The sequence below is a fragment of the Sapajus apella genome, unplaced genomic scaffold, assembly GCF_009761245.1.
Source record: "Sapajus apella isolate SASKATOON/1434 unplaced genomic scaffold, GSC_monkey_1.0 scaffold2, whole genome shotgun sequence".
NCBI classification, from domain to species: Eukaryota; Metazoa; Chordata; class Mammalia; order Primates; family Cebidae; genus Sapajus; species Sapajus apella.
The window spans coordinates 37,125,571-37,152,956 of NW_022436942.1; the positions used below are offsets into that span (position 1 = coordinate 37,125,571).

Genomic DNA, 27,386 nt, shown 5'->3' on the forward strand with positions numbered 1-27,386 from the left:
TATTTAGGCTTGTTAAAAATCTACTGTATTTAACTTTCCAGAGGTTTCTTTTCTTGATTTTTAAGATGAAATAAACTTCAGTTATTTTTATTAGTTTGGATGCTGAGTTTTAGGTTTACCATTAGGAATGATTTTTAAAATTTTTATTCAGTTTGAATGTACCAGTTAGTTACAGGATCAAGAATGGAAATTAGAACTCAAGGTATGATATTAGTTGGTTCCCCTCTACCTTTTCACCATGTATAAGATGATACCCGTGATAGCTAGTATACATCTATCCTGTTGACAGTACTGCCTTAGACACTGCATCTAACTCATGAAGAATAATTTATCATCCCAAGGGCTCTGGTGTATCTACCCAACTTCATCTTCCATTCTTCTTTAACTTAAACTTTGATCTCCAGATTAGCTGATATCCTAATCTCTAAGTTTTTGCTCTCCCTTCAAACTCTACTCAGAATTATCCACTTCTCAAACTTGGATTTAAGCACTTTCCTTTCTACTCTGGACTGCCTGACTTTTATATGATCTTGTTTGCATATTTACCTCTATCGCCTTGTTGCAAAATTAGAATCATTATCTAAGTTTATCCATCTCTTTTATCCCCAGTATGCCCTTGATGCAGGCATACTGGAGATCAAGCAATTGCTACTATACTTTGTATGTGGCTTCCTTCCCCTGCCCCAAATATATATATTTAACATATATATATATTTAACATATATATGTATATTTAACATATATATATATTCAACATATATATATTATGTTGAATTAAATATTAAATTGAAAGTGTTCCTATACACATACTTCTTTGATTTTAGTACTACAAATGATGCTGGATGGTATAAAACCAAGCAGTAAAAATTCAAAAGTGTTAAGCAGTTTATCCAAATTCTAATTTAAGCTTGTTTGAATTTAAAACCTTTTCTACTAACATTAACCATATTGCCTGAAGATGCCTGATGTCACCACAGAAATTCTGTCTTAAATGATTCCAAGTTGTTAGATTAATGTAAAGTATATGATGAGCTTTTTGGAATATTTCCCCAATGATCATGGTGCCATCAATGTTAAATAGAATCTTGTTGCCAGTATATTGTGAACCTCATTACAGAGTAACCCTGGGCACTTCTTTTGTAGATTCTGCTTAAAATTGACACCATATATATTTTCAAATATGTTTTAAGTTTCTCTGGAACAAAAACTGCTGTAGTTGACACATCGTACCACTGTCTTTATGACCTATCTTTAAAGTGATACAAAGAGCTACTATAATAGGTGCTTTAATATTTCTAAAATTCATTGACTTCAAAGATAAAAGTAAAAAAGATGGGAAAATTCAGTAACAGTCTTTTCATGGGATCTATCTTTCCACTTTCAAACTATAACAATACAAGTGAGAGATGAATGGTGTTTTGCAAGGTGTCACAGGTAGTTCTGTGCTGTGTTGTATTCTGTGTGTGTGTGTGTGTGCGTGCGTGCGTGCGTGCATGCATGAGAGAAAGAGAGAGAGAGAGAGAGAGAGAGAGAGAGAGAGAGAGAGAGAATGTCCAAACAAATAAAAGTTTTAGCTTTTTAGTCGAATACAATATTGGGAAATGATGTAATATAATTCCAAACTATGTAGTTCATAACTTACAATATATGCTTAAAGGGTTAATGATCAGAAATAATACCTGTAATTTATATTGATCTTTTCGGATTAAAAAGCTCAGTAGTAATGATACTTTTGTACTTACTGTTGACTTCAGAATAGAATTATGTTGGATTCCTGAAAGGTGCATTATTAGCCCTATTTTGCTAAAATGCATAACCCTTTGATTAATGTTGATAGTTTTAATTCATAGAAAATCAGAAGTTCAGGAATTTATCCTATGATAAATTTCCACTACTCGGCATGTTCAGTTGACGAATAATTTAATTCAAAACAAATGTTAACTGAAAAGAGTGTATTAATCAGAGTTCATAAGATTCACTTGTTAATGGGCTACATTTCTTGTGCAATTTTTCCTTTCCTATTTTTATTTTTAAATAGACACAATATATAGACTCATTATCCTGCAGGCTATATTCTCAGTAAAGTGCTCACACACTCTAAACTGAAGACTTGTCATAATGGAAAGAAAGAAAATGGTAATTTCATTTTGCTATTATTTCTTACCCCAGAATTCATTCATTAATCATTCAGCAAATATCCACACCTACAGTATATGGCACTGGGGACACAATAGTGCACAGGGTAGACCAGGACACAGATTTCATATAACCTAGAACTTTGCAAAATTTCTTGAATTCTTGGAAAGTCGACATTCAAATTAATGGTTACTTTAAGTAACATTGCAAACCTGTACCTGTGCAAATTGGAAGAAATGCATGCAAATAAAAATAAATCTATAAATGACATATTATAAACCAAGTATAACAGTTGTAAATACAAACTCAATTACTGTCTTTTCTTATCAAACAAAGTATGTTGGAGGGGTGGGTAGAGGTCAGTCTCATATAAAATAGTTTGTTGACATTGAGGGAGGGCCATAGTGTATTAAATAATAGATCTTTAAACATTTGCTCACACTTAGTATGGTAATATTTTCTAATGCTAGAAAGAAATTCATTTTACCCTTTGAAAGTGTTAATTGTTTTCTAAACTGTTTCATCCATATTCGCTCAGGTCTTTGCCAAATTTTAAGGCTATTTTAGGTTAGGAAATACAGACTTTTTGTTTCTCCCTGCTGCAAAGCACAGAACAATGTATGTACTTGGCTTACATATACTAGGTATTAGCTGGTTAGTTGGTTAAATCCCTTGGAGAAACATGCCAAATCATGTCTACTTCCTGCAGTAATTTTCATTTGGTCAAATCCTGGTGGACAGATTTTGTTCTGTTCATCTTTATAAGCCCAGTAAGCACCTAGCCAATTTCTGAAGAATAAATGAATAAATAAAAGAAGAAGGAGTTAACAATATACAATGAATATGAATCATTAACATTTTCAAGTTTCTGTGACTAAATTTATGACAGTCTTTACTGTGAACAAGCAAATTCAGGTATAGGTTTTACATAATGTACTTTTATGTATTTGTTATTTGACAATTAAAATGGGCTAAACTTAAGAATCTCAGTTACAGATGATTATTCATCTATCTTTTTCTACATTTCATATGCTCACTGAGGACAAAAGCTAATTTTTACTTTGCATACCTTTCTATAATCAACAATTAGTACAGAGCCAGAAATACAGCAAGCACTCAATACACCAGTTATGGAGTACAAGACCAGAGGGAACATTTTGATCTCTGGTTAGGAAATCCAAAGTGTCCTTCAATCTCATGGGGCATGAGGTTATAATGGAAGTAATACAGCAAGGCCAGATATTATATTTAGAAATAAAACACATAACACTATAGTATAAAGATTTGTACAGCAGTGGAAAAGCTATAGGGAATAGAGACTCTAAACCCTCTGTTTTAGTTTGGCAAAACAAAGAAACTCTGAGCTTAGAAAAAAGAAAGTACAGTATTAAGTAGAAAATCAAACTCTTAGAAAAAGTAGAAATAAAATGTACAAACTTCTTTACTAAGTAAAATTGTATCTTATCCAAAATCTTTAATTTTAAATGTACAAAACATATTGATCTCAAAGGACTGTTGTTTACAGAGACAAGTCTTAAAAATAATAGTAATTTTATTCTTTTTTTTTCTTTTTTAGAGATAGGGTCTCACTTTGTCACCCAGGCTGGAGTACTGGAGTACAGTGGTGCCATCATAGCTTAGTGTAGCCTCAAACTCTTTGGCTCAAGTGGTCTTCCCCAGTATCCAGATCTATTCAGCCATCATGCCTGACTAAATTTTTAATTTTTTAAAGAGATGGAGTCTCACCATGTGGCCCAGGCTGGTCTCAAATTTCTGGCCTCAAGCAATCTTCCCACTTTAGCTTCCCAAAGTCCTGGGATTACAGGGGTGCACGACCATGTCTGGCCTATTTTGTTTTTTAAGGAGAATTTCTAACATATCAATTTTGAATACAATCTGAGGACTAGATATTAATGCTATGTGTCTCTTGATTTAAGAGTTTATCTGAAAGCTCTGTAAAAAAAATGGTTTGTGAAATCTTGAGCCAGTTGAAATCAGGCTGAAAAAAGGCTGCTAGCAAAAGACACCTAGAGAATATTTATTTCAAATGCCTGAGATTTAACCTATGTCCAGGTTGTTAAATAATGGACTGTTTATTTTTAACTGAAATAAGCTGATGGATATAATGGTGTAATGTTTTAATGAGAAGAAAGTAATTCACCAAGTCAAAAAAATTATACTTTGTAAAATTGAAGAAATTACTAAGATGATTGCAAATTCTGTATTTATACTTTGAGGATATTAACGCTGTTATAGCATCAAGAATATCCTAAAGCATTTAACCTAATTATAAGACTTTAAAATATACAATTATAAACGTGTACTATTTTATTTACTTTGGTTTTTCTTTTCTTTTTTTTTAATTGCACTTTAGCTTCTGGGGTGCATGTGCAGATTATGCAGGATTGTTGCATGGGTACAAACATGGCAAGGTGGTTTGCTGCCTCCATCCCCCTGTCACCTATATCTGGCATTTCTCCCCATGTTATCACTCCCCAACCTCCCCACGCCCTGCTGTCCCTCCCATTGCCCCCCTACAACAGACCCCAGTGTGTGATGCTCCCCTCCCTGTGTCCATGTGTTCTCATTGTTCCACATCTACCTATGAGTGAGAACATGTGGTGTTTGGTTCTCTGTTCTTGTGTCAGTTTGCTGAGAATGATTAGTTTCCAGATTCATCCATGTTCTACAAAGGACACAAACTCATCATTTTTATGACTGTGTAGTATTCCATGATGTATGTGTGCCACATTTTCCTTGTCCAGTCTATCATTGATGGGCATTTGGGTTGGTTCCAGTCTTTGCTATTGTAAACAGTGCCATAATGAACATACGTGTGCATGTGTCTTTATAATAGAATGATTTATACTCCTTTGGGTATATACTCCATAGTGGTATTGCTAGGTCAAATGGAATTTCTATTTCTCGATCCTTGAGGAAATGCCACACTGTCTTCCACAATGGTTGAACTAGTTTACACTCCCACCAACAGTGTAAAAGTGTTCCTATTTCTCCACATCCTCTCCAGCATCTGGCGTCTCCAGATTTTTAATGATTGCCATTCTAACTGGTGTGAGATGGTATCTCAATGTGGTTTTGATTTGCATTTCTCTAATGACCAGTGATTATGAGCATTTTTTCATATGTTTGTTGGCCTCATATATGTCTTTTTTTGACAAGCGTCGTGTTCATATCCTTCACCCACTTTTGAATGAGTTTGTTTGTTTTTTTCTTGTAAATTTGTATAAGTTCTTTGTAGATTCTGGATATTAGCCCTTTACAAGATGAGTAGCTTGTAAACATTTTTTCCCATTCTGTTGGTTGCCAGTTCACTCTAATGATTGTTTATTTTGCTGTACAGAAGCTCTGTAGTTTAATTAGATCTCATTTGTCTATTTTGGCTTTTGTTGCCAATGCTTTTGGTGTTTTAGTAATGAAGTCCTTGCCTAGGCCTATGTCATGAACGGTTTTGCCTAGGTTTTCTTCTAGGGTTTTTATGGTGTTAGGTTTTATGTTTAAGCCTTTCTTCTAGGGTTTTTATGGTGTTAGGTTTTATGTTTAAGCCTTTAATCTATCTGGAGCTAATTTTAGTGTAAGGTGTCAGGAAGGGGTCCAGTTTGTGCTTTCTGCACATGGCTGGCCAGTTTTCCCAACACCATTTATTAAACAGGGAATCCTTTCCCCATTGCTTGTTTTTGTCAGGTATGTCAAAGATCAGATGGTTGTAGATGTGTGGCATTGTCTCTGAGGCCTCTGTTCTGTTCCATTAGTCTATATGTCTGTTTTGGTACCAGTACAATGTTGTTTTGATTACTGTAGCCTTGTAGTATAGTATAAAGTCAGGTAGCGTGATGCCTCCAGCTTTGTCCTTTTTGCTTAGGATTGTCTTGTCTATGTGGGCTCTCTTTTGGTTCCATGTGGTTTAAGGTGGTTTTTATCAGTTCTTTGAAGAAGGTCTTTGGTAGCCTGATGGGGATAGTGTTGAATCTATAAATTACTGTGGGAAGTATGTCCATTTTCACAATATTGATTCTTCCTAATCATGAGCATGGAATCTTTTTCCATCTGTTTGTGTCCTCTCTTCTTTCTTTGAGCAGTGGTTTGTAGTTCTCCTTGAAGAGGTCCTTTACATTCTTTGTTAGTTGTATTCCTAGGTATTTTTTTCTCTTTGTAGCAATTGCGAATGGGATTTCGCTCTTGTTTTGGCTCTCTGTTTGTTTTTTATTGGTGTATAGGAATGCTCATGATTTCTGCACATTGATTTTGTATCCTGAGACTTGGCTGAAGTTGTTTATCAGTTCAAGGAGATTATACTAAGGAATATGACAAACATTGAGGAAACCCTAAAGATGTTTTTAATTACTGGGTTATAAATCTAAAGCAAATAATATCTAACATAGTTTCTTGTACATGAAAAATATTTCTTGACTTGATAGCATATTTGATGTGTTTCATGTAATGCATTTACTTTGTCAGTGTACTACCATAGCACAGTGCATGAAACCTCAGTACCATAGTGTCTTACAAGTTATTTATATATGACCATATAAGATATCTATATTAAGATATTCTAATTTCTAAAATTGACTTATATTAATGTCCTCAACTGGTTCAAACTCAACTCTGAAGAGAGAGCAAGAGAGAGGAAGAGATAAAGAATATGAATGAATATGATTATAAACACAATTAAAGTACAAACATATTTGTACATTTTTAACAAGAAAGTGAACAGCTGAAGAAGTACAGAGTAGCTCAATGTGACTATATGTAGGTAAACAATGGGAAACTAGGCTAAGCCTTAAGCAAAGATCAGACTTTGAAGAGATTTTGTATCATGCTAAAGCTTACAGAATTTATTCCTGCTCTGTGATGAGTGCATTGCAAACCCAGGCTAGAGGGAGAGATACCAGTTAGGAGAGCACAGCAGTAGTCGACTGGTAAATGGTGAGGTGTTTCATTAAGATAATGGCAATACAGATCAAAAGATGCAGATGGAGGAAATAAAGATCCAGTTGAGCTTGGTACTCAGTTAGATATAGATTGAGATTATGCATGATGGAGCAATTTGAGTTTTTGCCTTAGGTATGTGCTTTCAAGATAGTACTCAGTATGAACCATGTGTAGTGGTACAGGTTGAATCTCACCCATGTTTGCACAATAGAGTGGCTGTCTAGCTGAAATCCGGATGACACACTGCATTGTAAGCTACGCTTCATGGAACTATACAAAGGTACTTGCTACATAGGCTAGTGGCAGATCTGGAAGTAACCTATATGGAATATAGGAGATGAGATAGCTTTGCTATATAAACCCAAATTTGGATAAATTTTATTTCCTGATCCTATTATTTGACTCATATTAACCCGAGAAGAGTATTCAGCATTTCATATCCCTGAAGGTAAGACAGAGTAGTATCAGATTCACTATTTGGCAAACAAAAGAATAAAGCTAGCTGGATGCGGTGGCTCACACCTGTAATTTCAGCACTTTGGGAGACTGAGGCAGACAGATCACGAGGTCAAGAGATCAAGACCATCTTGGCCAACATGGTGAAACCCCTTCTCTACTCAAAATACGAAAATTAGCTGGGCATGGTGGCATGTGCCTGTAGTCCCAGCTACTCGAGCGGCTGAGGCAGGAGAATCATTTGAACCCGGGAGGCAGAGTTTGGAATGAACAGTGATCGTGCCACGGCACACTGCCCAGCCTGGCGACAGAGCGAGACTCTGTCTCTAAAATAAAAATAAAAATAAAGCCGTAAGATCAAGCCCATGAATCGACACCTTATAGGACATATCCCAACCAATTATACAGCTTCGCCTATAAATTCTAGTTCTCTTCCTTAGAGAAGAATAGGGAATAACGTCATAACCTACGTTACAAACTACCTGAACAGGAGCTACTTTTCTCCAAGGCTTTACATCATTCTTTCTGGCGGTCCCCTCTGTTTGTCCTCATCAAATCCTGTGAAATTTATTTCTGCTCTAGTGATATAAAAGTTCTCTGTTTGAGATGAAGGACTGCTCAATGTATCAGGTCTGTATTACTCTATTATCAGGCCGCTAATACACACATACCTGAGACTGGTTAATTTATAAAGGAAAGAGGTTTTACTCACAGTTCCACTTAGCTGGAGAGGCCTCACAATCATGGCAAAAGATGAATAAGAAGCAAAGTCACATCTTACATGGCTGCAGACAAGAGAGTGTGTACAGGGGAACTGCTCTTTATGAAACCATCAAATCTTGTGAGAGACTTATTCACTATTCCAAGAACGACATGTGAAAAACTTGCCCCCTGATTCAATTACCTCCCACCGGGTCCCTCCCATGACATGTGGAGATTATGGGAGCTACAAATCAAGATGAGATTTGGGTGGGGACACAGCCAAACCATATCAAATTATTTCTTTGTTACTGGATATCATATCCCTTCTGTCGAAGTTCTGAGCCTTTCTAGTTACTGCATCTCCTCTATCTGCTGTCTGTGCTGACTGAGTGACCACTCTCTGGCTCAATTCTGCATTGTCCTGACCCTTTCTGTGCATGCACTCACTCTAATTTGCCCGCCTGAGGTGAGCCATGGTCCAGGTTAGCAACAACAATCTGTAGACTGAAATCCTCTTCAGGGAGTAAGGAACATTCAAATGGAGGTTACTAAACAAAGCTCAGAATCAGAGACCAGGGGATGGGAAGTGAGGCAGTAGCCTGAGAACACCTGGCAAGACCTGGAGATAGGTTAGGTCACCAGCAATGAGGAGACTGCTTGGAAAATCCTAGAAAATTAAGACATCTGGTCAGGCAAGGGCGTATCACCAGCCCACATCCCTATTCAAGTTGAATCTCTTTCCTCTGTTAAGAGGATTCAAGTGTCATTCTTGCATTTTGTCTTCTCTTCCATATCCATGCTTGCAATATAAGGAGACAGCAGTTGGCTGTTTGTGCTAGAAAATATAAATGGCCATTTTGAAAGTGTGCCAGACAGGATCTGCGGCAAGTTTTCAATGTTACTGCTGCCATCTGTTGTTCTTCAGTGCTGGGCTGTGAATCTCTTGGCAAACATCTCTCTAATTCTGAACTATCTTTCACCCCCATCTAGAGATAGTCACTTACTGAAGTGCCTTTTTAAAGCAATGTTCCTTACCAAGGCAGTGTTCTGAATGTTTTAAAATGGAAGAATCTGGAATGTTTTTATTACAATACATTTTGTATATCTCAGAGCCAAAAAGATAATTCTTCCTGGTTAATAATTTTGTTTGTAATAGCATTTCCTTTTAAAAATAAAAATATTTTATTGAATTAATACTTTAATGTATGCCGTTTCAAGGAAGATAAAACAGAACAGATTTTGGTTTTCAACCTTGTTCGCAGTGAGCTCTGTAACTAAGTTGTTGAGCTTTATCTAAACTTTTTTATATTTTTACATAACTTTTCCCTTTTCACTTAACCTTGAAATTATGGTAACTTAGATACTTTTATTCCTCCAAAAAGAAAGCTAATGCCAAAGATATTTCAAGTGAGGAAGAAGGTTTTTTAAAGAAGAGACAATTTAGCTCAGACCTAGTAGCAGTGATTGCTATTCATTAAATAGAATGCCTAGACTAAATGCTCAGATATACAAAAGATAGCATGTACATTCTCAAAAGTGAAGATTACATGTTTTCTAAGTTGAGGGAAAAGTTGTGTTTCTATAGCATCTTACTGATTTCTGTATTCTCATTCTGCCATAATAATGTCACTAAATAAATATTTGATGCACTAGTCAAGGAATAAAACTACGCATGGTAATCATTGTTTAGAAAAACAGCTAAGTTTTTTAATTTTTTAAATTAAAAATTTAAATATAAAAATGTTTTTAAAAGGTTTGAATTTCTAGTTAAATGTACACATTTTAAGTTGTAGTCTGTCTTTTAAAATAACCTTTCCACACACCATAATTTAAAACATCATGATATTACTGTAAAATATCAACAAATAGGCCATTGAAAAACAATCACTGAAAAAGCTCATATATCATATATTGACTTGATAAGCAAATCACAGTAATAAATAGAAAATAGTTATTTTAAAAAAAGGATTCTTACCTTTCTCACCTTACCATAAAAATGGAATATAAAAGAAGGAAGAGAAATCAAATTATATCGCAAAATTTTCTGGGAGAAAATATGAAAGATTTATAGAGTTGAGTATACATAAAAAAAAACTCTACACATAAAAATATCATTAATTAAAAGGGGAAAAGAGACAGATTTGGGAAATGTTTGAAACTTCTTTTAACATTTAAAAATAGAATACAAGGGGATTATTTAAACTCCATTGGGAAAATATGCAAAGGACATTGACAATGTCTGGAAATAAAATTAGCTAATTGTTATAGAAAAATTCAGTCTCACAAGCTGACAAATGTAACTTAAAACTACTAATATAATTAGTAACCATTTTTACAAGTCAAAATTTTTGACTTACTAGAGGAAACCACAATACATGAAGTATCCAGGGTTGTTTTTTTTTTTTTTTTGTAACATTCGCATTGTTATAGGGGTGGCAGGAATTGAGGCGATGTTTCTTCAGTTGTTAAGTTGCCTCTGCAGTGTTTCAAATGTCCAAATCCCATGAATCAGTAATTCTCTTTTTGGATATTTATCCTAAGACAATAATTCTAAACATAATCTCAATATGTATATACAGAGTTATTCGTTGCAGTGTTATTTACAATAATTAGAAAATTGTAAAATGCTTTGTGCATCTTAAAATACAAATTGTTAAACAAATAGTCTATATGATGTAATTATATCATTATTATAAATAATGATTTAGAAAATAATTTAAGGGGATTAAAAATGATTATAAAGTAATATAAAGTGAATGATAAGGTACAGATACTATAATCAGAGGGATGTCAACTAGGTAAATTTTGTGTGTGTATAATACTTCCTAAAAATGACTAGACAGAAATCATCAAAATCTTAATGCGTTTACTTCTGGGTGGGATTACAGATGATTTACTTCATTCCTTTTATGTACTTCCGCACTGCCCAGTCTTCCACAGTGACCGTATATGGGTTTTTACATTTATATAAGATGAAAAAAGATACCAACTGGTCTTCAATGAATCCTGGAGTTAATTTGCATGGGTGTCATACTCTATATTCTAAACTTATCACAAATAGAAGACTTTTAAATAAACTTGTGCCTATTTCAGCTATATAACAGCCTCTTAAAAATTAGCATTAAATTAAACTAGCAAAATCATCATGAGGATTGTTCCGGTAATGTGTTGAAACAAAATACATTTTAATAAAATTACTTTATCTCCATTGTGATTTCAGCCCATATTAAAAACAAATAGATGTCCCTACGCTCCTTCAGATATCATTAAAACATAAATGTCTATCTGACTGAATAAATCCATTTTAAACTAATATCACTTATTACGTCTAGCTAAGCCTACCTAGGGCTTCCTTTTATAAAGAACAAGGACTTTCCATTTTTTTGGTTACCTAGTCCTTTCTAATGCCACAATAGAATAGCTGTAAATCTTCATTATTTGTATTCTAGAGAAAATAAAAGAAAATTGAAAGGTCAGTGTATAAAGTGTATTGGTTGTTCTCTTTACTTCAAAACCCACATGGTATTAATGTTAGTCTCTATGAATAATTTGTGGATAAAATCAGAGCACTATGTGCACACTGAAAATAATAAGAATGAAAAGATTTTAACCTTACGTTTATATGAATTTCGAGTTTGTCAAGAAGTTAATAGGCTAAAGGCTATCAAATATTAGGCTATGGTATAATAAACTCATATAGACTTCCCTTGATATATGAAAACAATGGTACTAAGTATAAACAGAAGATGAGGTTAAAATTATGTTTTGAGTCCTCTTGATGGATTCTTTTTTCCCATACTTTCCCCAAAATCCTTTCATGCCTATGTTGTAGGAAAGCATAAAGGAGACCTAGTCTTTTTTTTTCTCTTTCACTGGTCTCTAATCAACAGAAAATTCTATCATTTTTACTGCAAAATGTGTCTTGAAACTGCCTTAGTTCGATTTACTTGAACTCCCTATCAAACACTGAAGAATGTCACAATACTTCATTAAGCTCCTCACTTGCACGCTACCTTTAGTATATTCATAGCACTAACATGTTTTTGAAACGTGTATCTGCTCATGTCATTTTACTGCTCAATACTATTTGATTTTCTATTGCACTTCTAAGATACTCTCATTTCTTACCAGTGTCTATAAAATCCTTTAAGGGCTGCCCTGCTCACCTTTTCAGCTTCAAAACTACGCATTTCCTCTTTCCTGCTGTACTTGTATCACTGGTTTTCAATTTTTGTTACTTCCAGGTTTTTATACTTACTTTTACAATAAATGTAAAATATGCTTCTTTACAATATTTAAAAATATTTCTTATTTTTCTTTATTGCTCTTTCCTCTAATTTTTAGTCTTTACTTGCCTGCTTAATGGCTGTCTGAAGTTGTCTCCTCAAAGTAGCAGTTCTTAACCAAATGTTGTAGTCACTGTCTGGAGTTTTCTTCTCACTTCAAATTTTTACCACAATTTGTAATAATTTGCAATTGGGAATGTTAGGATAAGGGAATGAATCACAGGCAATGAGTATAGTTTGTGACTGTGTAAGACTAGAATCATTATTGATTTATTCCACAAACATTGAGGCACTGCATTTAGACAAATGCCAATCTTGGGCACTGAGACTCTAAAAGAAGCTACTGCCCTTGCCATAAACCACAAAGGACTCAGAACGCAGATACATTACAGAATAGAAGCACACTAGAAGTAAACGCAGATGTGGAAGAGGTAAAGTGTCCTTGAAAATCATGGAAAGATTCATAAAGGGAATGACATTTCAACTGGATTCTAAACAAGTTATTCAGGCTCCACCAGGTTGCACAGTTAATGAGCAGTGGCAGGATGACATGCCTTAGAAGGTAAAAGGAGTCTTTTTTAAACTGCTATAAAAATCATGCACATATACAAGTTATAGGTTGAGATTAATGTATTTAATATAAAATCATTTTAGCATATCAGTGTTGATAGACTTAGGTATTTCAGATTCAAAAACCTCTTTTAATGACTTGTGCTTTTCTTCATGGCAATAAAACATTTTGCTAGGGAGTGCTGAATAAATCTTTCTTGAAATACATTTTATGGGTTCCTATCAATGACCCTGAAGTAATACAGAATTTACACTTCAGTGGTTGCAATACTCAAACTTGACAGGTAGTGCATTGTGTTTGTTGATATATAAAAGGTATGATGTAGGGCTAAGTGCTTCTGGGCTCATTTAGTTTTCAGGAGAAAATAATTGACTTAAAGTTTGATACTAAAACTGAAAGCCTAGCAGTTAATTCTTGATATTTTTAATTATTATTGCAAAGATAATTGTGCCTAATAATATGGAAATATTTTATATCATATTTTAAAAAATATATCTCCTTCTGGGTATTATTTAAATTACCATAAAAATTGGGGAAACATTTATACTGAAATGTGATAGGATGTTTTATCAGTGGTGCCTTGATTTTGTTATGCAAGCATTACCTAGTTTTCCCCTGAAAACAAGAAGCATACCCAGAAGTTTTCACAAAATGGTCTCACGAATATCTAAAGTTACTTCATTTTACTTTCCATGAAGCAGTTATTAAGAAATATTTTGTAAAATTCTTAAAACACTTATTTTACAATATATTATTATACTGTTGGCCAACTTGTAGGTTGGAAGAGAACATATTATTTTTCTGAGTATGTTATATCTCATGAGAAAGTTGACATTGATCCTTTGGCATGCCAATAAAATTTTAGGAGCTTCTACCCTCATTTCCCCAGTCTTTGTAGTTTTCCTGCTTCTGCTACTTCACTTATACCTTAAATATACCCATTTTATAATAGACACTTGTGGAATAAATGTAAATCTTTCGTCTAAGTGTCTATGTCTAGAGACATTTTATATGTCATCCTAAATATTTGGTGAATGCTCACAGGTTCTAAGGACTGCAATGAACACTTTAATTAAATTATCTCCCTTATTTGCCAATGGAAAATCTAAATTCAGAATTTGTCTTTTTCACTTTTTGAAGTGGTAAAAAATAAAACCAAGGATATGTGAGCTTTAATTTGGAGTTTAGAGTGGGAGTCGGGTGGAGGAAGGTAATTAAGACCTGATTCAAGAGCTGTCCAATAAATCAAAGTGTTGTCTAGAGGACTAAGATACAAGCAGTGTACAATAACCTAGTCATGGTTAGAAATCTAGAGTGCAGTTAGGTAACTACCGTCAGCATTAAGAATCTGGCAGGCAGGTGGCCATTACTAATTGATTTATTATGCTAGTGTTGACTGAGTGCCTATTACATGCAAGGGATTCTTCTCAAAATCGAAAATATAACAGTGAACCAGACATACAAAAATTTCTAACTCTCTTGAATTTTCATACGTTCTTTGATAATAAAAATGATAAGCTATTATATATGTAGTATGATGAGTGATGATAATTGCTAAGAGACTAGAGCAAGAAGATAAGAAGTATGTGTGATAGGGACCCGTGGTGGCCCAGGCCTGTTTTCCTGATGCATGAGGAGGCAAGGCTACGTGTTCAAGGCCAGCCTGGGCCATATAGAAACCTCTCATCCATTAAAAAAGGAAGGAGAAGGAGAAGGAGAAGATTGAAACACATTCTGCAGTGGGCAGGTCTATGTAAACCTACCCTCAAAATTCTAGGTATCTGAGAGGCCAGACAAGAAGGTGACATATTCAGTTCTTCAGAAAGAACATTTCATAGAGACTTACAAAGAGAAGCCATGTCTGTGTCTCAGGCAGCAGCAAGACAAAATGGTGGTTTCCTGCACCAGTATTCCCCAAACCCAGGGCTTATATACTATAGCAAAATGGTATGTGTAATTCAAAAGGACTGTGCAGAACAGTTAAAATATGGTAATGTCAAGGCAATTTTGACCTAAGAGCAGGATTTATGGTAAGTAGGTGTTCTTAAACAAGGAGCAATACATGAACTGCAAATGTCGGATGCCTTCCCAGAACAGGGGTTAATCAACAACTCAACATGATGGGTTAGCATCCAAGATGGAGTTGCTTGAGCCTCCACAAACACCATGGTATACCTAAGGGTTTTGTTCCCTGTGTTCCAATACCATTGACCTAGAGCTCTCAGAAGACAAATGTCATAATACCTATAGTTATGTTCCTAAATAACAATATATAATTAAAGCATTCAAGAGGATACAGAAACAGTGTTTACAGGGACTTACTGTGTTAGTCTGTTTTCATGCTGCTGATAAAGATATACCTAAGACTGGGAAGAAAAAGGAGTTTAATTGGACCTGCAGTTCCACATGGCTGGGGAGGCCTCAGAATCATGGTGGGAGGTAAAAGGCACTCCTTATGTAGTGGTGGCAAGAGAAAATGAGGAAGATGCAAAACTGGAAACCACTGATAAAACCATCAGACCTTTTCAGACTTATTCACTACCATGAGAACAGTATAAGACGAACCACCCCCATGATTCAGATTACCTCCCACCAGTTCCCTTCCACAACACATGGGAATTATGGGAATATAATTCAAGATGAGATTTGGGTGGGGACACAGAGCCAAACCATATTATCCTGCCTCTGGCCTCTCCAAATCTCATGTCCTCACATTTTTAAAACCAATCATGCCTTCCTAACAGTACCCCAAAGTCTTAACTCATTTCAGCGTTAACCCAAAAGTTTACAGTCCACAGTCTTATCTGATACAAATGAGTCCCTTCTACCTATGAGCCTGTAAAATCAAAAACAAGCTAGATACTTCCTAGATACAGTGGGAATACAGATATTGGATAAATACAGCTGATCCAAATGGGAGAAATTGGCCAAAACAAAGAGGTTACAGGTCCCATACAAGTCTGAAATTCAGCAGAGAAGTCAAATTTTAAAGCTCCATAATGATCTCTTTTGACTCCATGTCTCACATCCAGGACACGCTGATCCAAGTGATAAGTTCCCATACTCTTGGACAGCTCTGCCCTTGTGGCTTTGCAGGGTACAGCCCCCCTCCCAGCTGCCTTCACAGGCTGATATCGAGTATTTGCAGCTTTTCCAGGCACACAATGTAAGCTGTCAGTGGATCTACCATTCTGGAATCTGGAGGATGGTGGCCCTCTTTCACAGCTCCACCAGACGGTGCCCCAGTAGGGACTCTGTGGGAGCGCCAACCCCACATTCCCCTTCTGCACTGCCCTAGCAGAGGTTCTTTATAAGTGCCCCACCCCCGCTGCAACCTTTTTTCTGGGCATCCAGGCATTTCTATACACCTTCTGAAATCTAGGTGGAGGTTCCCAAACCTCAATTCTTGACTTCTATGCACCCACAGGCTCAACACCATGTGGAAGCTGCTAAGGTTTGGGACTTGGACCCTCTGAAACAATGGGCTGAGCTGTACCTTGCCCCTTTTTAGCAATGGCTGGAGTGACTGGGACACAGAACCAAGTCCCTAGGCTGCACACAGCATGACACCCTGGGCCTGGCCCACGAAACCATTTTTTCCTCCTAGGCTTCTGGATCTGTGATGAGAGGGGCTGCCATGAAGACCTGTGACATGCCCAGGAGACATTTTCCCCACTGTCTTGGGGACTTACATTGACTCCTTGTTACTTATGCAGATTTCTGCAGCCCGCTTGAATTTTTCCTCAAAAAATGGGTTTTTGTTTTGTATTGCATTGTCAGGGTGCAAATTTTCCAAACTTTTATGTTCTATTTCCCTTTTAAAATGCAGTGCTTTACCAGCACACGAGTTACCTCTTGAATACTTTGCTGCTTTAGAAATTTCTTCTGCCAGATACCCTAAATCATCTCTCTCAAGTTCAAAGCTCCACAAATCTCTAGGGCAGGGGCAAAATGCCACCAGTCTCTTTCCTAAAACATAACAAGAGTCACCTTTGCTCCAGTTTCCAACAAATTCCTTATCTCCATCTGAGACCACCTCAGCCTCAACTTTATTGTTAATATCACTATCAACATTTTTGTCAAAGCCATTCAGCAAGCCTATAGGAGGTTCCAATTTTTTCCACATTTTCCTGTCTTCTTCTGATTCCCCCAAACTGTTCCAACCTCTGCCTGATACCCAGTTCCAAAGTTGCTTCCATATGTTTTGGGTATCTTTTCAGCAGCGCCCTACTCGACTGGTACCAACTTAACTGTGTTAGTCTGTTTTTACACTGTTGATAAATACATACCTAAAACTGAAAAAAAAAAAAAACGTTTTCTTTCCAGTCTTAGGTATGTATTTATCAACAGTGTAAAAACGAGGAAGCCTCCCCAGCCAGTTCCACATGGCTGGGGAAGCTTCACAATCATGGCAGGAGGCAAAAGGCACTTCTTACATGGTGGCAGCAAGAGAAAATGAGAAAGATGCAAAAACAGAAACCCCTGATAAAACCATCAGACCTTGTCAGACTTTTGCACTACTACTAGGACGGTATGGGGGAAACCACCTTCATGATTCAAACTATCTCTGACTAGGTCCCTCCCACAACACATGGGAATTATGGGAATACAATTCAATATGAGATTTGGGTGGGCACACAGAGCCGAACCATAGCACATGGATTTCTTATAGTTTTGCTTCTAATAACACACAAAAAAATACATTATTAAAAAGTTAGAAGTGAAAAAGTGTTTTTATGAAAATCAAAAATAATATTGCCTTGGTAAACAGTATTCTTATGATTGTAGTTATAGAGAGCAGAGTACATCTAGGAGATTCAGTAGTAAGTATATTTCTTCGATTAATGGAAAATTTTGAAACCGAGGTTACTGTTAAATGCCTGAAGTATAACAATTGGTTGTTTGTGTAAGCAAACTATTTCTTTTATATGTACATGTATAAGTAAGACAGTTGAGACCCAGTAACATGAAATATCAAAGAACACAACTTGAATACCTGCTATATTAAGTGCAATTACATCAGAAAAGAGGAGTGTGCTTAAAAATTACCTACAAATGTCATTTTTCTTGAATCAATTTTAAATATTCAGATTTCATTTTAATAACTAGTTAATATTGCAGAATTCCTCATCATAAAAAACAGGCAAAAGACCTTGAATCTGTAACACATTTGTTTTAAATCAAGTCTGCCTCTAACTGTGAATCCAGGAGTGAATCCAGAACAAAAGTGCACTATTGTATTCAAACAATAATCTTCCAACAGGCTCATTAGCTATGTTTTTATTTACTTAATATCATGTAAAATGTGTGTTTTATTATTGTTCAGTTCTGAGTTTTGACATATGCATCAAGCCATGTAATCACTACCACAAGTCTTCCTGATCACTGATCTGTTCTAAATCCCTATAGTGTTTTTTCTTTTCTTAAATATTATATAAATAAAACCATACAGTATGTGGCCTTTTGAATCTGGCATCTTTAACTTAATATGATGCATTTGAAATTCATCTGTTTCATTTTTTGTATCAATGGTTCATTCCTTTTAATTGTTAAGAAAAAAAGTATACTGGGATAAATATCTTTCAAAATGAGTTTTTGTTCACAGTGCTGATTGTTTATTTTGGATAGATTCCTAGAAATAGTATCACAAGGTCAAACATTCAAATAATTTTAAAATAGTTGATACATATTGCCAAATAATGTCAAAATTTTTGCCAATATTTATGACAGTATTTAGTAAATGTGTCTTTCTTATACCAACTGACATTAATGATAATACTTAAGATATTATTTGCTAATTTGATGGGACAAAAATAGTATATCATTATTAGCATTTTATTATTGTGGTTAAATGACTGTGCTATGCAGCCAGAGACATTGGTTTCAAAACCCATTTCCATTATTTACTATATATGAGAATTTAGGTGAGCTATTTAATCTCTTGGTGCCTCAGTCTTCTATAAAGTGGGGATGGTTGTACCAATCATACTGAGTTGGTGTGAGAATTAACTGAATTACTATAGAAAATGTTTAGAGCGATATCTAATTACTAGTAAGGACTCTCTATTAATTGTTTATTATCTAACACTTTTAAGTATTAGTGAAGCTCGGTTTCCTTATATACTTTTGGGATATTTGAAACTTTTCTTAGTGAATTTTCTATTAAAATTTTTTGTCTATTTTTCTGTGGACAAGATAGTATTATTATTACTGGTTTGTTTGCGGTTCAGATAGCAAGAATTTTAAGGATTTTCCTACAAATTTTAGCAAACCTTTTCAGCATTTTATCTTTTCTCTTTCAGATAATGTTTGCAACATATAGAAAAGGTTTTTAAGTCAAGTTAGTATCTTTATTCTCTTTTTTATTGCTTTATGATGTGAAAATTCTTTTCTAGAGAACAAAAATATATATTTAATGAAATATTCTCTACTTTTATTCATTCAGAAGTCATTTGGAATTGAATTTGGAATATGATATAAATACTAATTTTATATTTTATGATATTACAAAATTTCTGACAAATATTTTCTTAATAATATAATCTATGTTTCGATTGTTTCTTCTGTTTCCTTTTAATGCATTGTTTCTGAAGTTATTTTTCCTAGACTTAAATATTAGGCAATAATCTCATCACAGAGGAAAAACTTTCTGTCAGGTATGAATAAAAGGCTTTCATCTTGTTGACGCATTAATTTATTTAAATGTATTGTAAAGAATATACAGATTAGTAAAGAAAAAGCATAATTGCCTTTTTTCATAGTTGACATGAACATGTATAAGAGAAGACAAAAAGATAATACAGCAAATAGAACTAGTGAATTTAGTAAGATAATAGCATACAAAGCCAAGATTCAATATTCAATTATATTTATCTACTAACAAGAAAATTTTGAAATTTAAAAATTTAAATATACCATTTGTGATAACATCAAAATATTGAACCATGAAATAATTAGGAATTTATAAAATGAAATCTCCTATAACAGGAATTACAGAGCATTGCTGAAATAAATTAAAATGGAGGGTAGGAGGGAAGATGAAGAGAGTTAAAAGGTATAAACATACAGTTAAAAGAATTAAATTCAATGCTTGATAACAGAGTACAGCGACTACAGTTAACAAAGTGTGTTATACTTAGATGATGAACACCTAAATACTTGAACACTATGCATTATATACAGGTAAAAAAATTTCATGTATTACCCATAAATTTTTACAAATAAAAATAATAATATAGTAATCCAATATCATTCACTGACAAAGTTAACTCAGATGGATAGACATTAAGTCAGCGCTACTATAAGAACCACTACTTGTTTATGTTAATGCCATATAGAATGAAATAAAATTCACTAAGATACTAAAAATCAAAAAATTAGAAAATCTATTAAAACTCATTAATGTTAAGACAACCAAATAAAAATGTGGTCAAAGGATTTGAACATACATGTGACCAAAAATACATTCAAATTTCTAATAAATACATCTAATAATGTTCAACATCATTAGTCATCAGAGAAATGCAAAATAAAATTGCAATGAGATACTACTTGATTGGCTATTACAGAGACTGACGATACCAAGTATTGACCAGGATATGGAGCAACTGATATTCTCATTCCTTTTGGTAAGAATATACAATTTTAAAACCACATTGAAAAAAAAAGACTTTCCAATTTCTTTATTCTCTCAAAATATGACCCACCAATTACATTTCTAGGTATTTACCCAAGATTATCAAGCTGTCTTCCAAAATGTCTGTACCTTTTTGTATACCAAAAAGCAATGAATTAGAGTTATAATTCTCCACATCTTCACCAGCATTTGGTGGCAGTGTTGTTTTGGATTTGGCTGTTAATGGCTGGGGCATTTCACTGTTTAAATTTGCAATTCTTTAGTGACATATAATGTCAAGTGTCTCTCCATATGCTTATTTGCCATCTATATGTCTGTTTTTTAGTGAGTTATCTGTTAGGTTGTTGGCCCATTTTTAATCAGTTTGGTTTTTTTTTCAATTGTTTTTACAGAGTTATTTGTGTATTTGGATAAGTCCTTTATTAGATATTTCTTTTGGAAATATTTTACTCCTTCTCATAGGTAGTCTTCTTATTCTCTTGATATATGTCTTTTCAAAGAGCCTCAGCTTTACTTGAGGCAATGGTCATCAAAGTGTGTATATTTGTGTTTTTATAATTTATATGCATACATTCCTGTGAAAAGATATTGTATGCATTATTCAACATATACAAATATAAAAAAGATATAGTAAAGAAATATCTATTTTTAAATTTATAAATGTATTTATTGGGGCTCCAAGTTGCAAACTAAATAATTACTTTGGCTAATTTAAGGAATTAAACTATATTAGAGGCTCTCATTTATTAGGATGACTGTAGAACCAGTCTTTTGCAGGCTATTAGTGAATCATAACCCTAGGGCTTCACTGCTACCCCCACTGACACCTCTGACACTTGAAACTAGAGGCTAGATATCTGCCAGTGCTGATAGAAAATAATTGAATAGCTTTGCTAGATAATAGAAAAGAATCAAATGACTCTGCCACCTTGCTTGCCAGAAGATTGTGTTTCTCATTTGTGACCTCTTGGCTGTAAGTGATAGATAGTCACTGTGCTACATGCTATAGGTGTCCATAAAGAATCTGGAAATGTGAGCTTTTTATATCCTATTTTTGGGTGATAAAGGTCATTGTATTATTGTGTTCAAAACACAGGCATGCCTCTTTAACAGTCCCTCCAAAGTCTTAATTCATTCCAGTATTAACCCAAAAGTCCAAGTCTGAGGTCTCATCTGAGACAAGGCAAGTCCCTTGTGCCTATTAGCCTGTAAATTTGAAAGCTAGTTAGCTACTTCCTAGATACAACAGGGATACAGGCATTGGGTACATACACCCATTCCAAATGGGAGAAATTGACCAAACCAAGGGGCTATAGGCCTCATGGAGGTCTAAAATCCAATAGGGCAGTCATAAAACATAAGTTTCAAAATGATCTCCTTCATGCCTCACATCTAGGTCATGGTGATGCAAGAGGTGGACTCCCACAGCTTTGGACAGCTCTGCCTCTGTGGCTTTGCAGAGTACAGTCCCCCTCCAGGGTGTTTTACAGGCTGGTGTTGAGTACCTACAACTTTTCTAGGCACATGAGTGCAAGCTATAGGTGGATCTACCATTTTGTGGTCTGGGAAATAGTGGTCCCCTTCTCTCAGCTCCACTAGGCAATGTCCCAGTGGGGACTCTGTGTGGGGGCTCCAATCCCACATTTCCCTTCCATACTGTCCTAGCAGAGGTTCTTCATGAAGACCCTACCCCTGCAGCAAACTTCTGCCTGAACATCCAAGCATTTCTATACATTCTCTCGAACCTAGGCATAGGTTTCTAAACCTCAATTGTTGACTTCTGTGGAACTGTAGGCTCAACACCACATGCAAGCTTCCAAAGCTTGGGGCTTGCACCTTCTGAAGCCATGGCTTTAGCTGTACCTTGGCCCCTTTTAGCCACAGCTGGAGCAGCTGGGTTTCAGGGCACCAAGTCTCTATAGTACATACAGCAAGGGAGCCCTGGACCCAGCCCACAAAACCATTTTTCCCTCCTAGGCTCCTGGGCCTGTGATAAGAAGAGTTGCCACAACCCTTCTCGTGTCCTGGAGACATTTTCCCTATTGTCTTATTAATATTTGGCTTCTTGTTCCTTATGCAAATTTCTGTAGCAAGCTTGAATTTCTCCTCAGAAAATGAGTTTTTCTTTTCTATTGAATCATCAGGCTGCAAATTTTTAAAACTTTTATGCTCTGCTTCCCTTTTAAAAATAAGTTTTAATTCCAAACCATATATTTATGAATACATAAAACTGAATGCTTCTAAGAGCATTAAAATCACATCGTGAACACTTTCCTGCTCAGAAATGTCTTCCGCCAGATACACTAAATCATCTCTCTCAAGTTCAAAGTGCCACAGATCTTTAGGGCAGGGGTAAAATGCCACAAGTCTCTTTGCTAAAGTATAACAAAAGCCACCTTTGCTCCAGTTCCCAACAAGTTCCTCACCTCCATCTGAGACTACCTCAGCCTGGATTTCACTGTCCATATCATTATCAGCATGTTAGTCAAAGCCATTCAACAAGTCTCTAGGAAGTTTCAAACTTTCAAAGTTTCAAACATCTTTCTGGCTTTTTCTGAGGCTTCCAAACTGTTCTAACCTCTGCCTGTTCCCCAATTGCAAAGTCACTTTCACATTTTTGGGTATATTTACAGCAGTGCCCCACTCCTGGTACCATTTTACTGTATTAGTTTATTCTCATGCTGTGAATAAAGACATACCCACAACTGAGTAATTTATAAAGAAAAGAGGTTTAATTGACTTACAGTTCAGCATGGCTGGGGAGGCCTCAGGAAATAGAATCATGGTGGAAGGGGAAGCAAACACACCCTTTTTCACATGGTGGCGGGAAGGAAAAGAACGAGCAAAAGGAGGAAAACACCTTATAAAATTATCAGGTCTTGTGAGAACTCACTCTCATGAGAACAGCATGAGGGTAACCACTTCCATGATACCATTACCTCCCACTGGCTTCCTCTCGTAACACGTGAGGATTATCGGAACTACAATTCAAGAGAGGATTTGGGTGGGGACACACCAAAACCATATCAGTTGTGATATGAGAAATTATCAAATTAAGATGTAGGGAATATTTAAAAGATTTGAGCAACCAGAAATGACAGATCAGTGCTGTAGGAGTGCAAAATACCGTTTTGCTCCTATTAAAAAAATAATTGTTATTGATAATCTGATTTATAAATGTCTTTAATAATTATGATGAATAATGCTCTAAGAAGCTAAAACTTCAAGCAGAATACACCCTAGGGAGGAATCAGCCTTAACAATAATTCTATAAATTTAATTTTCAAATTATTTCTCATAATTATGTTTTAGTTGACTTCATATGTGATCTAAACACATTATCGCTATTTCGGACTTATGATGTAGCTCTTACAGTACATATAGAAGAGCAGATAAAAGTATCAGTTCAACATTTCTTTGTGGTTTGTGCTTTCATGATAAATATTATCATCTTTTATCCATATACAATGTGTTTATTCATTTTGCATAGGTTAATTTGAGAGAACACAGGCAAGGGTATCTTTACAGCAGTTCCCACTCCTGGTACCAATTTACTATATTAGTTTATTATCATGCTACTAATAAAAACTATACATCACAATAAACTGAGAACCAGCCAGTAAATGAGAGAATTGTGGTCCACCTTTTCACATTGTCGAGTTCTCATTTTCCTTCAGCTTACACTGCTTATTCAACATTATTTCTGCATCATCTGATGCACTGACTAAATGAAGGTGCCTATGTTAGTCTGCACATGATATTAATTCAGCATATTTGGTTTATTCTTCTTTAGATTAAAAATAAATATGTAATCTTATTTTTAATATTTGCCACAGAATGACATTTCAGTCATTTGGTCAATGAAGGACCACCTATATTACTGTGGTCCCATAAGATTATAATAACATGTTTTTCCTGTACCTTTTCATTGTTTAGATACGTTTTGATACACAAATGCTCACCATTGTATTAGAGTTGGCTGCAGTATCCAGTACAGTAACATGCTGTACAGGTTTCTAGCCTAGGAGCAACAGGCTGTACCAAATAATCTAGGTGTGTAGTTAGGTTATACCATCTACGTTTATGTAAGTACACTCTATGATGTTCTCACAATGAAAAAAACCACTTAATGATGTGTTTCTTAAAGTATGTCCCTGCCATTAATACAGTACGTAACAGTTAGTACAATATGTAATACATGACTGTATTCAGAATTCTAGCTATTTCTCTTATATTTCAAATGAATTTCCTTGTACACTGTGTGGAACAGGGGCATTTCATTTTAGCAACCACTGTTTGAGAAAGGAAAAGTCTTTGAAGGATGTTGAGCAAGGTTGTGACATGGCCAAATGTGAAGTTTTGATCAGTGATTCCATGTTAGCAGATAAAGTTGTATTGGAACAGATCAAAAGCATGAAGGCCAGATAAGAGAATACTGTATGTTATCTGGGACAGAAATGTGAGGGATGTCAGGACAAATGCTATGACTGAATGAATCTCAGTATTCTTGGTGACTGAAGAATAATGGGACTCATCCAATAAGAGTCTGTGTATGATTGAAAGTAGTTATTAAGCTAGGAGGAAGAATGAGGAATGATTTTCTGGTTCCTGACTACAGCACAAGTTTTTGATTTTTAGAACAAAGAATAAATTTTTACATGGTTTATCATTCCTGGTTGAATTTTTAGGGGTAAAAAAGTCAGCTGTAATATTACTCTTTCCTGAAACCATGCAGTAGTAGTATCAATGTTTTCACTCATTTCACACACATTCTTCTGGAACCTGGGCACTGCTCTAGAAACTGATTCTTTCCAAATATCAGGTAAGGTTATTCTCAGGTAGACCCTCAGTTTATATAAACATGATTTTCCCAAAATGGGAAGTAAGCGACTTTTCATAAGATTAAAAAAAAAAAGATTGTTTTACTATTGCATTATGGAAATGTAGGTGACTTCCATTGGGCATCCTGTATTTAATTCATTGCTCCTGCATGTCTTGCTTTTAGCTGGGATGACAGCAGTTCAGTGAGCAGTGGTCTCAGTGACACACTTGATAACATCAGCACTGATGACCTGAACACCACATCCTCTGTCAGCTCTTATTCCAACATCACTGTACCCTCCAGGAAGAACACTCAGGTGAGAATTAGCACCTTTCTTTTTTCCAGTGCTTCAGCCAGTTTATTCCCCAAAATAACTTTATATTAGATTAAGGGATGGCACACAGTCTTAATCCATAATAATTACAGAAGCTGGAAAATGCAGAGATAACAAGGACTCCCTTTGCCACTCCTGAACCCTGAAGTATCTTTAAACTTTCCTAAAATCACAACCCTTTGGAGGGGCAACAATGTGAACTTCAGATTATTTTGAATAAACAGAAGCAGCTTACATATATATATGTGTAATATGCATACCATATAGACTGGGGGTGTAGTTATCTACACAAATGTATTAATTAAATATTGAATAATGAATTGATATATTTGCATAATAATGATGGATTAATATATTTGTATAGATAAGTATACCCCTAGGCTATATGGTATGTATATTAATAATTAATTCATTATTAATATATTTAATATATGTGTGTAGATGACTACACACCCAGGCTCTATGATATGTATAAATTAATATATAACATAAAATTATATATTAATATAGTACACTAATAATATAGTAATATATATATTCAATTGATTATAATCTAATTCAGAAAGATTTATATTAGCATCTCTCCTTATAATATTGACATATTTGTTTGAAAATCTAACAATTATTTTCATAGTCTAATTTTAGATACTTCTTGATCAATTTTATATTGATATCTGAAATACATTACTGGATCTCTTGTGAATGGTAAATCAAAAATGAACATTACATCATTAAGTTTTAGCTCTTCTTACTTATTCTTATTACATTTGATATAGAAAATTTCTACCTTTCTCTAGCGTTTAATTGGGGTTTTCTGCACATATTTATTCTGACATTCTCTAATATCTGCAAGTGGGAATTATGTGCCTAAAATTAACAAAACATAAATGAAGATAAATCAAAATAGAAGAATCTCTGGATTTATCCAGTTATCAGAAAGTACATTTCATTGCCTTAAATCACACTTTATAAATTTTTCTACATAAAATTTTTCTGTAATACTTTTCTTTATAGCCGAAGACAGATTCAGAGAAACGCTCCACAACAGATGAGACCTGGGATAGTCCTGAGGAACTGAAAAAAACAGAAGAAGATTTTGACAGCCATGGGGATGCTGGTGGCAAGTGGAAGACTGTGTCCTCTGGACTTCCTGAAGACCCTGAGAAGGCAGGGCAGAAAGCTTCCCTGTCTGTTTCACAGACAGGTTCCTGGAGAAGAGGCATGTCTGCCCAAGGAGGAGCACCATCTAGGCAGAAAGCTGGAACAAGTGCGCTCAAAACTCCTGGTAGGCTTGTCGTTTGGCAGCTCTTATGCAAAAGTGCTTTACTTTATTGTTTCCATTCAATCTTTGTTTTCTCTAACAATAGCATTTCTAAAACAATCAAAAGTTTTGTCCCTATTAAACATGGAGTCAAATAGTTAAATCGTTTTTCTGTGTACATTTCACAAACTTCGTTATAGAAACCCAAATAGGGCTTATATCTACGCATTCT

The 27,386-nt window shown here is 35.0% G+C and overlaps 1 protein-coding gene across 9 annotated transcripts in view; it reads left to right on the top strand.

Moving 5' to 3' along the window:
* NAV3 (neuron navigator 3) overlaps positions 1-27,386 on the top strand; it is a 623,567-nt gene that overhangs the window by 501,086 nt on the left and 95,095 nt on the right. For all 9 annotated transcript variants that reach the window (XM_032285065.1, XM_032285057.1, XM_032285074.1 and 6 more), the window contains 2 exons: positions 25,743-25,875; positions 26,908-27,178. In XM_032285065.1, the coding sequence (XP_032140956.1) occupies positions 25,743-25,875; positions 26,908-27,178 (404 nt within the window). The remainder of the gene's footprint in view (positions 1-25,742; positions 25,876-26,907; positions 27,179-27,386) is intronic.